This window comes from Triturus cristatus, chromosome 3_2, assembly GCF_964204655.1.
Source record: "Triturus cristatus chromosome 3_2, aTriCri1.1, whole genome shotgun sequence".
Classification (NCBI taxonomy): Eukaryota; Metazoa; Chordata; class Amphibia; order Caudata; family Salamandridae; genus Triturus; species Triturus cristatus.
The window spans coordinates 331630086-331645470 of NC_140584.1; the positions used below are offsets into that span (position 1 = coordinate 331630086).

Below are 15385 nucleotides of genomic sequence, written 5' to 3' on the forward strand. Positions count from 1 at the left end.
GAAATAGACAGAATAAAACATGGATATTGCATAGAGCTACAGAATATACAACTAAATGTCTAGGCAAAGGAAGTGGGTTTCAAAACTTACTTTTAGGATAAGAGATAAAAGAACTATTACATAAAGGGAGCCATATAGGAAGCTCCAATAAAGGAGCACTTCCAAGTAGTGTACTCTGAATACTTCTCATTCAAAAACCAGACCCGACTCTGAAACACATTCTAGACGTTGGATTACTGAACAAATTTATAAAATCACAAATTCAAGATGACCGCACTGCAGGAAGTCATTCCAGAGCTGAAGTACGCGGACTACATGGCAACCATAGACAAGGATGCCAACTTGCATACCCTGATCAACAACCAGCACAATAATTATCTCTGGTTTGTGGCAAATAACTTGGTCTCCCAGCTAAAAGGGCCTCCTTTCGGGCTGAAGCCGGCACGGAGTGTTTAATTAAAATGCTGGGAGGCTCACTTAAAGCAGGGGATACTGGTGTTCCCCTACTTAAGCTGGCTGGTAAAGGGGTGTTCACTAAGAAAATGCAAAGACTATATGCAGGCAACAATATATATATGACACAAAGTGGGATTCTCCCTAAACATGAAGTGACAGTCCCTAATACCCACAAGAGAAAATGTTTTCTTGAAGTAGGGGAGTGTTTGGACTGTAGAAAAGGCTTAGCACTGACAGCAAACCTTCATCTATCAGAAGGGACAGTCTGACAGAACTGTGATAAAATTGTTGGGTATGAAGGTGTCATATATTCCATCAATCCTATTTGCCAGGCTCCGCATAAGTTCCATCCATGATAGACAATGGGAGACCGGGAGGATCTAATGGAGAGGAAGTACATAGTTAAAATAGTGAAAGGAAGAATGCAACACAATAGGCAGGCCTTTCAAACTGCTGTCCCTCTATGTGACCCTTAGAACATTCACCCCACATGAGATGCACACATCAGGAAACACAACATCGGAAGTCAGTGGAACCAGTGAAGCAAATAAATGTGCTTTGAACTCAAGACAGTCTGACATTATAAGCCTTCCACATACATATCTGCATGGCAGCCACATGGTAATAAATCCACACAAAACATTATTGTGTAGATCTTAAGACTAATAGAGAAGCACAGGAGGGTCAGAAGGTATTCAGACACGAGCTTGCAAACACATTCCTTTCAACCCAAATTCTCATGTGGAGGGAATAGTCGTATATATTCAGCAGCGGTCACACTATTTCCAGATGCTGCTGGTAGCTCTAATCTTTGCACCACCTGTGATTCCACCCTCTGCATCATGTTCCACACCGCCTTTGACAGAAGCGACACCAATACTGATGTCACACTCTTGACACTGCGTCAATAGTTCTCCCCGACTGACTCATGCCCCACCACCCCGGACTCAACATTATAATGGACCAGACACATGCCCAATAGTATGACTATGAAGATACTGGCTGACGATAAAACTTTTGCCCACTCGAGAGGTCAAAACCAGTGTACCTACAGAGGTCCTCAACCCAGCACAATCCAGCTAGAAGCCCCTCTCTACTTTAATGAAGCCCTGATGGATATACTGGTGTACAGCTCAGCCAAAGTTGGATCTTGCGCATCAGTCAACAGACAAGTGGCAATATAGCCTACGGCAGCTCCTGGAGATCCAGACTTTATTGTTCAACCTCCTACTCGAGAGATCTTGGTGGATCAGGCATCTACTAGCTGCCTGAACCAAATGTTTTTCCCCAACCACCCCACCTGACCAGGAATCCCCCAAAAATGCAGACATATACGAAAGGGAAGTTCTCCTTTGCCAGCCTCCCAATACGTATGTCAAGAGAACATGCCTTCTGTGCAGATATTTGCATGCGTTATGGGACAGGGTGGCATACATATTATGCGCTATCCCAGAGGACTTCGTCCATCTAAAATGAGCCATTGTAAGGTTGGACAGGACAGCACAAAGCACTCTCACATCTTGTCTGAACACTACAGACTGCCTCTGTAGCGTAGTTTGACCCAGCATGGATTCACTCCCAAGGTTTTTTTATCTAATGCCCAGGAGTGCTTCATGGACAGATTGAAAGCTAGGGCAAGTAAGGCGACTGCTCACTCTGTAGTCTTAACTCCGCCATTTCAGCAGTTTCCCCAACAGCAGCACCCCATTTGAGGCTTTTGTAGGGGCTACCAGAAGAGGTTGAGATAATGTGCGCCTCAGCAACTGGCCTTCTAATCCTTTTGAGGTTGAGGCTGGGGATCAGTCTAATTTGTCCAGGCCCCCAGGGTCAACGAGCTACCCAAACCAAAGCCCCCCACAGCTGCCTCAAAATTGCTTTAATTTGTCAGTGGTGGCGAGAAATCGGGCTGTAGGTGATCGCATCACCTTCTATCTCACTGGTTGGATGACCATCACACCTGATCAGTGGGTGCTCCAAATCGTGCGAAAGATGCTCCATACCCTTTCTCTCCTACTCCCCTGGACATGCCCCCTGTCTCACTCGACCTGCCCCAGTGCCAATCTCGGCGACAACACCCCTATTCTCCATCTTGAGTCAGTCCTGAGATGCCGATTTAGAAGCCACTGTTGCCTTTCACCTCTATCAATCCCACTGTTGCCCCCCCCCCCCCTTTCACCCCTGCCCCGCCCCTCCCCAACTGTTGGCCCCCCTTTCTGCCCTGCCCCGCCATTCTATTACTGTTGGGCCCGCTTTCTCCCCTGCCCATTCCCTCCCCTACTATTGCCCCCCCTTTCTCCCCTGCCCTTTCCCTCCCCTACTGTTGGGCTCTTTCCCCCCTGCCCCGTCCTTCCCCTACTGTTGATCCCCTTTCTCCTCAGCCCCTTTCCCCCCTGCCCCATCCTTCCCCTACTGTTTGGCCCCCTTTCTCCCCTGCCCTTTCCCTCCCCTACTGTTGGGTCCCCTTTCTCCCCTCCCCGCCCCTTCCCTACTGTTGGGGCCCCTTTCTCCCCTCCCCGCCCCTTCCCTACTGTTGGGGCCCCTTTCTCCCTTCCCCTTCCCTTCTCTACTGTTGGGCCCCCAGACATGGGCGCGATAATTGAAAACACTTGTCTCGCTGTGGCGCACGCGTACCACTGACAACGCGCACGCACTGTCACGCACACAGCTCTGACAACGCGCACGCACTCTCGCACAGACACACACAGCTCTAACACGCACTCACTCTCGCGCACACATACACACAGCTCTGACAACGCACACAACCACTCACACACAAAGATGTGCTACCAACGCAGCTCAGTCTGACCCGCAGCGCCTTTCTTCCATCAGCCGTGACGCACATATACTGCCATGCCAGAGCACACGGGAAACCCCGCGTGAGTTGCCAGTACATTGACGAAATGCTACTGTAATAACTAATTGAACAGAGTTTAGACATTTAATCTAACTGGAAATAGGCATTTTTATATTTAGTATATCGGGATGGAGGCTAAACCAAATCGCAACCCCCTCACTCCAACCAAATTCAATATTCTTTTTTTACTTCAGTTTGAGTCATATCGTAGCAATTTGGCACACAGGGCCTCATTTTGGAAAACCAAGTGTGTGTGTGTGTGTGTATGTATGTGTGGGTGTGTCCCCGTCCCGATCGACCGTAAAATGGGATTACCCAATTGCTGCCACCGACCCCATTTGGTAGAACCGTCTCCAGTTTGGTGAGATGCCTTTTTTATTTACAAATGATGGTATATTTCTTAATTTGGTTAAAAAAAATGTATTTTTTAACTTTAGTGATTAAACGGATCACCACCCTCCGGTTTACCTAAACACATCAGTTTTGAGTATTCTAAAGTTTTGCAAGGTATGTTTTGGGACGTAGATTTGTCACTGGTTTTTCATGTGGCTGAAAGGAACAGCGTCACCAGCTGCGACTGGAGGTCATGACTGTGTTTTTAATAACAACTCATGGGTAAGGTTGTCATGATTGAAATCAGTTTTTTGCGCAATATGAAAAAAAAAATTGTTCTGTTAAAAGAAACTTCTTTCACAGAAACAAACTATTGCATGTAAAAAAACAAGCATTTGCAATGCATTTACGTGACTTTGAGCTAGTGACATTGCAAATAACAATGCCCTTTATTTTTGTTTTCGTTTTTAAAATAACTCGCGTAAATGCGAGACCTGTTGCATTGCAAATGCTTGTTTACCTTGGGACGTAGACCTAGAAAGAGTAGGATAAGCAAGCTAGTGAATGTGTCCAGGTTGGAGTGGCATGTCGTTTTAAAAAAAAAAGAAAGAAAATCGGATTTGTATAAAAGCATCCTGGGACTCGTCCAGACTTTACGGGAAAGGTTTACAGTTGAAAAATACAGCCTTGATGAACTATTTGCTGAAGTAATTTTATCCTGTTAATGTTGGGTTTCAGTAGGCCACTGGAATTATGCCGTAGCAAGGACCAAATTATGCAGCGCAATGCACCACATTTTTTGATAGTATTACTTAATTATTTTATTTGTACTTAATTGTCTTGGCAAAGGTTTAACCTAGTTAGTAGCAGTTTATTACCCATAAACTGTAATAAGTAACTGAAAAATGACCAGTGATCCTTTCACCAGTCATTGTTTGCGAAGGTTCTTCCACTGCTCCGCAGCGTGTTGCCACATTTTTAGTTACGTTTTAGCTGGGAACAATTTTTTTAAAATTAAAATCAGCAGATGGATTATGTGGTGTATCAATAATTATGCAGAAAACATATTGGCTGGAGAATTGTTTAATTCAAGTGGCCTGCCTAAGTTGTTTTTAGATAAGGGAATAAATTGGTGGAATGTTATTCAAAACTCTACATAAAATATTGCTTGTGTTTTCAAATGTTTAGAAGGTTTGGTGGATGTCATTCTGTATCATCAGCCAGATGACAAGAAAAAAAATAGAGGATTCTGCTTCCTGGAGTATGAGGACCATAAATCAGCAGCACAAGCAAGGCGGCGGCTGATGAGTGGAAAAGTAAAAGTATGGGGAAATGTTGTGACTGTAGAGTGGGCAGACCCTGTTGAGGAACCTGATCCTGATATAATGGCAAAGGTAATTTTGTTGTTTGTTTTTTCCTCTCTATGCTATACAAGTACTGTTGGACAAAAAAGAAGCTTTAAACTAATAATGAAGATATAGTGGGCACACCTTTCTAACATAATTGTAGGAATTTGGTATTGTGAATTGTGTATAGCTTGGTTCTTATCCTACTAAGCATTCAATGGTTACTTTATTGTATATAGTTGTGCGTTGTTGTAGAAAACTAAACATTATATGCAAGAATTTAGAGTTAGGATCTTGTAGTTGTATGTAAGCACAAAATGCCTTTTACTTTCGAGCATGCGGGGGGAAAGTGAGATGAGGGGACATTTAAAAGGTAATATGCCAATTAGTAAATGAAGCCAGACTGAGATGACATTTATAGAATTTGTTATTGTATCTGTAATGTCATAGCATGCACTTAGAAGTGTACAAGATATTGGTGTAAAAGAAATAAAATGTAAAGCCAAATACTTTGTTTCGTAAACATACCAGTGTGCCTACTTTCTCGCTTCCTGATGATTAGAAAATGTACTTTGCCTGGTTCTACATTTCTTTTGTCATTTTTTCATTGATCTTAGGATTCTGTTACTTTGGTGACATTGAGACGATTTATTTTCCGATGTCACTCTCCTCACTTACTCCTTCATGGCCTGAGTCCTCTCAGAATCCACAAGATTTCCTTGGGCAATGCTATTCTATCCTGCCAAACCATGGGCCCTTCCTTTCGGTAATTCAACTGTAACTTGGGGTTGAATCTTTTCTGGCTTCACATGCTGTGCATTATTCCTCCATCTAGTGGTTGGGTACGAAATTGTATTTTTGCAGCGTGAATCTTTCTGGATTCACTATGCTGTGCATTATTCCGCGATCTTGTGGTTGGGTCCGGATTCGTAGTCTTTTCTTTGTTTTTTTTTTTTTTTTTTGTAGCCCAGATGGGCGTCGACGTTCACCATTTGGTGCACCTCCCGTGACGTCGTCGTGCTTCCTGCGGAAGTCCCACCTTTGGGGCGCCATCTTCAGATTCTTTTTTCCGCCGTTGGGTCTGGATCGTCATCGGGAAGCTCCAGAATTACACTCGAAGGAAGAAGGAAGAAAAGCGAGTTTCGTCGATAGAATCACTAGAAGATATCAGGAAAGGAAGAGATTTCATCAGGAGCGCGAAGAAAGGAGGACCCGCGCCCCTTTTCTTCGACGGCCTTGGAGAATGCACGCTCAGAGACCCTGAGCGCAATGGACAAGACGCCATTCAAGTTCTGCCCAAACTGCCACCACAAGTTCGCGCAGAAAGACCAGCATCCGGTCTGCAACCTCTGCCTACCGGTCGATCACCAGAGTATCGACTGCAACGCCTGCTCAGCCTTCGCGCCGAAAACACTCAGGGTGAGAGAGCGGCAGAGAAGAGCCAACGCCAACATGGATGGCAAAGGGAAGCCCCCGACGCTCTACGATCTGGGCCTCTCCACGGACGACGAGGACAACGTCGCCGAGACAGCCGAAAACTTCACGGTCGTAGAGACCGACAAGAAAAAAGAAGACGAGGTAAGAGAATCGTCGAGCACAAAACAGAGTACCTCGACAACACGAGGGTGACTCGAGAAAATCTGAGTCAAAGTCCACGAAGGGAGCCCCGGCGCCGAAAACTTCGACGTCCAAAGGGGGAACCACGGACAAGAGGCCGAGCGGATCCTTAGAAAAGGACTCCCTGGTGCCGAAAGACGCCGAAAGGCAAGGGTCGTCGAAAGCATCCCATGAAACGGGCCGATCGACGCAGAAAGAACGTTCGACGTCGACGCAAGTTTCATCGAAAAGACCCGCGGTCGACGCCGAAAGCATCTCCGAGATGGAGAAAAAGAAGAGGCGGCTCGAGGCCGAAATGGAGAACATCCTTCAAAGGAAGAAGGAGTTCGACGCCAGGATGAAGGAGTTCAAGATTCCAACGGTTTCATCGGCGGACGTCGGTGAGATCGAAGACGAGTTCGACGCCGAAGGGCTGACAAGGGATCTCGAAGAGGAAGAAGAGCCCTATTATGAGGGAGAAGCCGAGGAAGAAGACAAACGGTCGTTCTACGAATCGGCGGCAACGACGTCGAATGGCACGATCTCGACACCGAAAACCCGGAGGAGCCCGTGGACACGTACCCTTAGAGGCCTTCGCCACCCGACGACATCGGGGTCTACAATATGGTGGTCAGGAGCGCAGCAATGGCCTTCGGCGTCAAACTCGACGAGGAGAAACCGAAAGCCGATTTTCTCGTCGAGACACTGCTCCCCATCCAGACAAGGAGCCAGTTCCTCCCCATGCTACAAAGCGTGATGAATCAGGGGAGAGAAGCCTTCAAGGAACCTGCGACCTGCCGGTCGATCACGCCCAGGACAGAGAAGAAATATAAGCACTCCTCCCTGGACCCCCCTTACATCAAGGGTAGCGTGACTGCGGACTCCATCATAGCCTCCACGGCCAGGAGAAGGGCCAACGTACCAGCAACTTCGGGCCCACCTCCGGATAAGGAGAGCAGGAGGATTGACCTCACAGGAAGAAATGTCGAGAGGAACGCCGCAATGCACTGGCGCATGGCGAATTCAAATGCACTCCTCAATAGACACCAATACCAGCACTGGGATGAGATGGGGGAGCTAGTAAAGCACCTCCCCGAAAAATACCGCCAGAGAGCCTCTCACCTGATAGACGAAGGCAAGAACATCGCCAACTCCTGTATAAAGACGGCGTTGGATGGGGTAGAGACTTCAGCAAGACTCATGGCCATAGGGGTCACAGAGAGGAGGCATGCATGGCTAAGAATCTCGGGATTCAAACCGGAAGTGCAGAACAACATCCTTGGCACCCCCTTCAACGGAGAGACACTGTTCGGAGCAACAGTGGACGACAAGCTCACCCAGCTGAAAAAAGAAAACGAGACGGCGAGGTCCATGGGGGCCCTACAGCTGAGGGGAATGAGGCGAGGAAATCCCTCGAGGAGACCCTACGGTAGGGGAGGAAGCCAGCAGGGGACGTCGCACCAGGCGTTCCAACAAAGTCAGCAGGGTGAAGGTCACGGACAAGGTCAGCAGAAGCAAAACTGGCAATATCAACCTCGGGGCCAGTCCTTGCGCGGGAGAGGGAACGGACGTGGCCAAAGGAGGAGAGGGGGCGAACAGCCCTCGACGAAGTGACTCAGCACGCAAGAGGACGCCTACCCTCGTCAAGACCCCAAGGGTGAGGCGCAAAAAAGTGTCATCAGGGGGAAGAGAAGATTCAAGAGCCTACGAGCATACGACACCAGTAGGCGGAAGACTGAGGTTCTACCTTCAGGAGTGGCGGCGTATAACCACAGACAAGTGGATACGGAACGTTGTGCAGTACGGATACTGCGTAGATTTGGAGAAAAGACCTCCAAACAGGAAACCAAAGGGAAGACTGAGATCGGCCCAAGAACTGGCAATACTCAGAGAAGAAACGCGGAAACTCCTGCAAAAGGGAGCCATAGAGACAGTGCCGTTCAGAGAACGCAACAAAGGGGTCTACTCAAACTACTTCGTGGTTCCGAAGGTAGACGGAGACCTCAGACCCATACTAGACCTCCGTTACTTAAACAAGTTCATCAGAACGCAAAGGTTCAAAATGACTTCACTGCAGGAGGTTCTGCCACAGATAAGAGAAGGGGACTTCATGGTCACCGTGGACCTCAAGGATGCCTACCTTCACATCCCAATAAACAGAAGGCACAAGGCCCTTCTAAGATTCAACATCGAACAAGAACACTACCAGTTCACGACCCTGGCCTTCGGATTAAAATCAGCACCAAGGGTCTTTACAAAATGCCTGTCGGCGGTAGCGGCGCACCTACGAAGGCAGGGAATACATGTCTACCCCTACTTGGACGACTGGCTGGTCAAGGCAAACTCACGCGGAAAGTGCGAGAGGCACGCAAAACGCGTAACAGACACCCTCACGAATCTGGGATTCTCGATCCACTGGGGAAAATCATCAATGGAACCGGAGCAGGTGAAGACTTTCCTGGGGGCAAAGATCAACTCCCGCAACAGTACAGTAGTGCCCAGCGACAGGAGGACAGAGGCTCTACTGAAGGAGGCGAAGCTCTACCAGAAGGGGCGAGCTCTGACAGTGAGGGCTGTGAGCAAGATGATGGGGATGATGGCGTCCTGTATCCAGCTGGTGCCGAATGTACGCCTGCACAATGGTCACAAGCAAACGGAAGTTGGGAGGATCTAGTGGTTGTTACGCACGCAGTGCAGGAGGAGATAACTTGGTGGAACAGAGACAACATAACAGCAGGGAGAAGCCTGACACCACCAATCCCAACAGTGACCATTACCACGGACGCATCGCAGAAGGGATGGGGAGCGCACATCGACAACCTCAGAGTGAGGGGTCTATGGGCCCCAGCAGATGCGGTCCGCCATATCAACTACCTCGAGTTGAAAACAATCCTGCTAGCCCTGAAGGCATTCCAGAGGCACCTGTTCAACAAGAGGGTGTTGGTCCAAACAGACAACACCACGGCGATGTTCTACATCAACAAACAAGGGGGGACACAGTCGTTCCCGCTCTCATCCCTAGCTCAGGAGATTTGGAGATGGGCCATACCTCTCAGGATAGATCTACTGGCAATTCACCTACCGGGGAAGGACAATGTGGAAGCAGACTGGCTAAGCAGGCAGACCTCAGCATCACACGAGTGGGAGCTCAATGGCCAGGAAACGGAGAAACTCTTCCGGAGATGGGGGACTCCCACAATAGACCTTTTTGCAACACGCCACAATGCAAAATGCCAAAGCTTCGTGTCCAGGCAACCAGATCAGCAATCCAAGGGAAATGCCCTATGGATAAGCTGGTCGAGGACATTTGCCTACGCCTTTCCACCGATACCCCTGTTGCACAGAGTGCTCGACAAGTGCAGAACCAGCAACATGACCCTGATCCTGGTGGCTCCGCAGTGGGCGAGGCAGACATGGTTCTCACAAATTCAAGAAATGGCACAAGGCGACCCATACAGGTTCGAGAGGAGGAAGGACCTGCTCTCAATGCAAAACGGAGAGGTCCTGCACCCAGAGCCAGAGACCCTCAACCTGGTGGCATGGCTCCTGAAGACCTAGAGTTCGCACACCTAAGATTGCCGCCGAGCACGATGCGAGTGCTACGGGAGGCGAGGAAACCAACTACACGAAAATGCTACAGCGCAAAATGGAAGAGGTTCACTGTGTGGTGCCGGAAAAAGGGCCTGCAAAACAGAATGACAAGAGACTCAACAGTACTGAGGTACCTCACACACCTTCTAAAGAGTAACCTCTGCTCGAGCTCACTAAGGGTACACCTAGCGGCCATCGTGGCCTACACCAGAGGTGAAAAAGGTGGAAGTTTCTTCAGCTCGCAGGTGGTGAGGAGATTCATGGAAGGAGCCAAAAGGATGGCCCCCCCGAAAAGGTTGCCGCCACCGGCATGGAATCTGAATGTGGTCCTGACGGAGCTCATGAAGGCACCGTTTGAACCCATTCACAAAGCCACACTGCAGATGTTGACTATGAAAACAGCCTTTCTGGTGGCCATAACCTCACTACGCAGGGTGAGCGAGCTTCAAGCACTAACGCTGCAGGAACCCTACATTCAGATTCACAAAGATAGAATAGTCCTGAGAACGGACCCACACTTCATGCCCAAGGTAGTGTCGGCGTTCCACATGAACCAGAGTATCCAGATACCAAGTTGCTTCCAAAACCCGACTACAAACGCAGAAAAGGCACTGCACACCCTCGATGCCAGAAGAGCGGTGATGCACTACATTGAGAGAACCAAGGAACTCAGGAAGTCGAAACAGCTGTTTGTGTCCTTTGCTACTAGCTTCATGGGTAGGCCAGTGACTAAGGGCACCATCGCAAGGTGGATTGCCCTCACTATTCAATTCTGCCACAAACAGGCTGGACAGGAGCTAGCGGAGGGGCTGCAGGCTCACTCCACAAGGAAGAAAGGGGCCACCGTGGCCTTCCTGGCGAACACGCCCATCCAGGACATATGCCTCGCGGCAACTTGGGCATCTGTGCACACGTTCACGAAACACTACTGCGTGGACATTCAGATGAACAAGGAAGCACAGGTTGGACAGAAGGTGCTTCAGCACATTTTCAACGACCAACGCTCATCTACCACCCAGCCGCCACAGAATTAGGAAAACCGCTACAAAGTCTATGCACAGCATAGTGAATCCAGAAAGATTCACGCTGCAAAACGAATAGTTTCTTACCTGTCGGTGTAGTTTTGCAGCTTGAAGATCTTTCTGGATTCACTAGCGAACCCACCCACCTCCGCCAGGAAGATGAGGCTGGAGGAAGAGGGGGTAAAATGGAAAAGATCAAAGAAATGAAAACATACAGATAAAGGGACAAGAAGGATTAATCAATCGCCTAGGGTTAAAAAAAAAAAAAAAAAAAAAAAGAGGAAAGGAAAAAAGAACCCGAAGATGGCGCCCCAAAGGTGGGACTTCCGCAGGAAGCACGACGACGTCACGGGAGGTGCACCAAATGGTGAACGTCGACGCCCACCTGGGCTACAAAAAAAAAAAAAAAACAAAGAAAAGCCTACGAATCCGGACCCAACCACAAGATCGCGGAATAATGCACAGCATAGTGAATCCAGAAAGATCTTCAAGCTGCAAAACTACACCGACAGGTAAGAAACTATTCGTTCTTTCCTTTTTTTGTTGTCGGTGGGCATAGACATACCACCACTTGGTGTCCTCCCATGACGTCGACGGGCTTCATCCTGAAATTCCCACCTTTGGTCGCCATCTTCAGATTCTATTTTTTTTTTTTTTTTTGGGCCGTTGGGTCCGGATCGATACCCAAGGAGCTCCCAAGACGGGAGAGAAGAATCGACGAAAATAAGGAAAAAACTTCAGAAGAACTACGGTAGAACGTTTCGACTGTCAAGACATCAATCAGAACGACTGGAGTTCGACGAAAGGTGAAAAAATGAATCTTCGACGTTCGGAGAATGCGCATGCAGGGGGGTCCCTGTGCGTGGTAATGGACAAGACACAGTTCAAGCTTTGCAAATATTGGCACCGCAAGTACACTCTGATCAGTATCCGCTCTGCAACCTTTGCCTACCGCTGGATCACCGATGCGAGGACTGTAACACGTGCTCCGACTTGACCCCGAAGACGTTGAGGTGAGAGAAAGACAGTGTAGAGCCAACTATACCATGCAAGGCAAAGGCCCACCAACATCGCTGAGAGACCTGGGCCTCTTCAGCGAAGAGGAGGACAAAGTCGCCGAAGGGCTAGAAGGCGATGAGGACAGGCGTGGAGGTCGAGAAGAAGACTTCAAAGGAGGTACGAGCTGTTTACATCGAAAAAATTAGAAGAGTCTAGAAAATCTGACTCCAGACCACAAAGGGAACCTCTGCGTCTAAGCACTCTACGACCGCGGTTGCATCCAAACAAAAAAACTCCATAGGCTCCTTGGATAAGGACTCCTTAACGGCAAAGACCCTCGAGAAACCACAGACGTCGAAAGAAAGTCAGTAAAGGACGCCTCGGCATCGAAAAAGGAGCGGTCCAAACAAGCTTCGCCGACTGGGTCAGCGTAGACTAGCACGAAGCGAAAAGCAGAAGGTCTTGATGCCGAAATACACGCAGCCAAGATGGAGAAGAAAAGGCTCAAAGCCGAAATAGCAAATATTTTACAACGTAAAAAAGATTTTGACGAAAGCTTGAAACCATTCAAGATACCGCCGAAAACAACAACCGAAGTGGAGAAGGTTGTCGAGGAAGTAACACCTGAGCTGCTCAACGAAGAAAAATTCTTCGGAGAAGAGGTCGAAGATGACGAACAAACATATGAGATCAGCGATCTCCGAGACTTCAGACCTGCAATGGCAGAGCTCGACGCTGAATCACCGGAGGAGGCTGTGGAAACCTATCCCTCGAGGCCATGGCCGCCAGATGACATTAGCATGTATAATCCGCTATTGGAGACTTGGATGTCATCAAAATCAAGAAATAAATTCATACCAATGCAGCCAAGTGTATTGGACCAGGAAACAGGCTACATGCAGGCTATGGCACCATGAGCTGAAAAGTACACGCACTCCTCTAAAGACCCTATATACATCGGAGGGTCTGTACCAGCTGAATCTATTATTACTTCCACAGCAAGGAAAAGGGCAAATGTGCCAACAGTGGGTCCACCTCCTTTCTACAAGGTGTGTCCTTTAGCTTTCCTTGTCCGAAGTGCAGCAAACCAGTGTGGTGCATAGCTAATTCTAATGCATTGCTAAACAGACATGCTTATCAACATTGGGAGGAGGTAGGAGAACTGTTAAAGAACCTACCTGATCAGTTCTAAAGAAGAGTTGGCCACTTGGTGGAAGAGAGTAAAAACATTGCTAACACATTTGAAATCAGCCCTAGATGCTGCAGAGACATCAAGCAGACAAATGATGATTGGCATCGCAGAAAGGTGGCATGCATGGTTGAGAATATCAGGCTACAAACCAAAAGTGCAAAGTAATATCATTAACTCACCGTTCAATGGCGAACAATTGTTTGGAAGTGTGGTTGAAGACAAACTCAATCAATTGAAGGAGAACGACGAGACAGCTAGGTCCATGGGCGCTCTACAATTCAGAGGCATGCGTAGAGGCACCCCTTCAAGAAGACCAGGAGGTAGAGGTACACACCAACCTACTACCTCACATCAAACTTACCAACAAACATACTAAGGAGCTAGCCAGGGACAGCAGCAGAACTGGCAAGATCATCATGGAAGACCATCCTTTCGAGGACGTCCACGTGGCAGAGGACCGCCACAAAGAGGCGAGCAACAGACCACTACTAAGTGACTGCATTCAAAAGCTTGCACGCTCACCTAGAACAGTGAGTGTACACACTGAAAATCGCCATATACTGAAACACCCTGTAAGTTTAAAGTTTCTCCAGCATACTACACCAGTAGGAGGCAGACTGAAATTTTTCCTTCAAAGATGGAAGGATATAACGTCAGACAAATGGATCTTAAACATAATACAGTACGGTTACTGCATAGAGCCAACACAGCAACATCCAGACAGGAGACCAAAACAAAAGATCCATTCAAAAACAGAATTATCTCAGCTACTCCAAGAGCTGGAGGAACTTCAAGGGAAACATGCAATAGAGCACGTACCACACAAGGAAAAGAACGGAGTATATTCTACATACTTCCTAATTCCATAGGTAGACGAAACTTTACAACCAATATTAGACCTAAGGTTTCTAAACCAATTTACAAAAACAGCTATTTAAAATGACTACACTGCAAGAAGTGATACCTCAATTGCAAAAAGGAGATTACATGGCTACCATAGACTTAAAGTTTGAAGGATGCATACTTACACATCCCTATGAACAAAAGACACAAGGCTGTTAAGATTCATGGTCACCAAAAGACACTACTAATTCAAAGTACTGGCATTTAGTCTAAAATCAGCACCAAGAGTGTTCACAAAGTGCCTAGCAGCAGTAGCCGCACATCTCAGAAGGCAGGGGATTCATGTTTACCCCTACTTGGACAACTTGTTCGTAAGAGTATGCTCCTACAGTCTATGCAAACAGCATATACAGCAGGTGATGGAGACAGTAGTTCAACTGAGTTTCTCCATACGTTGGGAAAAATCATCACCAGAGCGGGAACTCATTAGGTGTTCTTGGGCGCAGAAATAAACAGTGTTAGGGAAAGTGTTCCCAAGCGAAAAGGGATTAGCCTTATTGAAGGAGATTCATCTATACCAGAAGGAGCAACATCTGACAGTGAGAACAGTGGGGAAATTACTGGAAATGATGGCCTCATGCGTTCAATAAATTCCCAACATTCGATTACACATGAGACCATTTCAAGAATGGCTTCAGACACAATGGTCACAGGCAACAGGGAGTTGGGAAGATCTAGTGGTTGTCACGCAGACAGTTCATCAGGAGATGGCATGGTGGAACAGAACAAACATAGTGCAGGGTAGACTTTTCACACAACCAACTCCGACAGTGACCATAACAGCTGCGGCCCAAAGGGGATGGGGAGTACACTTGAACAACCTCAAAGTGAGAGGATTGTGGACACAGCAGGAAGCAGTGAAACACATCAATATCTTGGAATTAAAAAAACATTCTTAGCCTTAAAAGTCTTTCAGGAAGAGCTCTGGGAAAAAGTTGTTGATACAGACAACACAACCACCATGTTTCACATAAACCAGTCTGTAGCACTCAACACTAGCTCAAGAGATATGGAGATGGGCAATCCAGAGGAAAATAGACATAATAGCAATACACCTACCCGGAAAGGACAATTTAGAAGCAGACAGACTGAC

The 15385-nt window shown here is 47.6% G+C and overlaps 1 protein-coding gene across 4 annotated transcripts in view; it reads left to right on the top strand.

Annotated features, from left to right (window-relative positions):
- The window catches only part of HNRNPR (heterogeneous nuclear ribonucleoprotein R), a 362080-nt gene that overhangs the window by 264363 nt on the left and 82332 nt on the right, over positions 1 to 15385 (top strand). For all 4 annotated transcript variants that reach the window (XM_085647803.1, XM_085647801.1, XM_085647802.1 and 1 more), the window contains one exon: positions 4832 to 5037. In XM_085647803.1, the coding sequence (XP_085503929.1) occupies positions 4832 to 5037 (206 nt within the window). The remainder of the gene's footprint in view (positions 1 to 4831; positions 5038 to 15385) is intronic.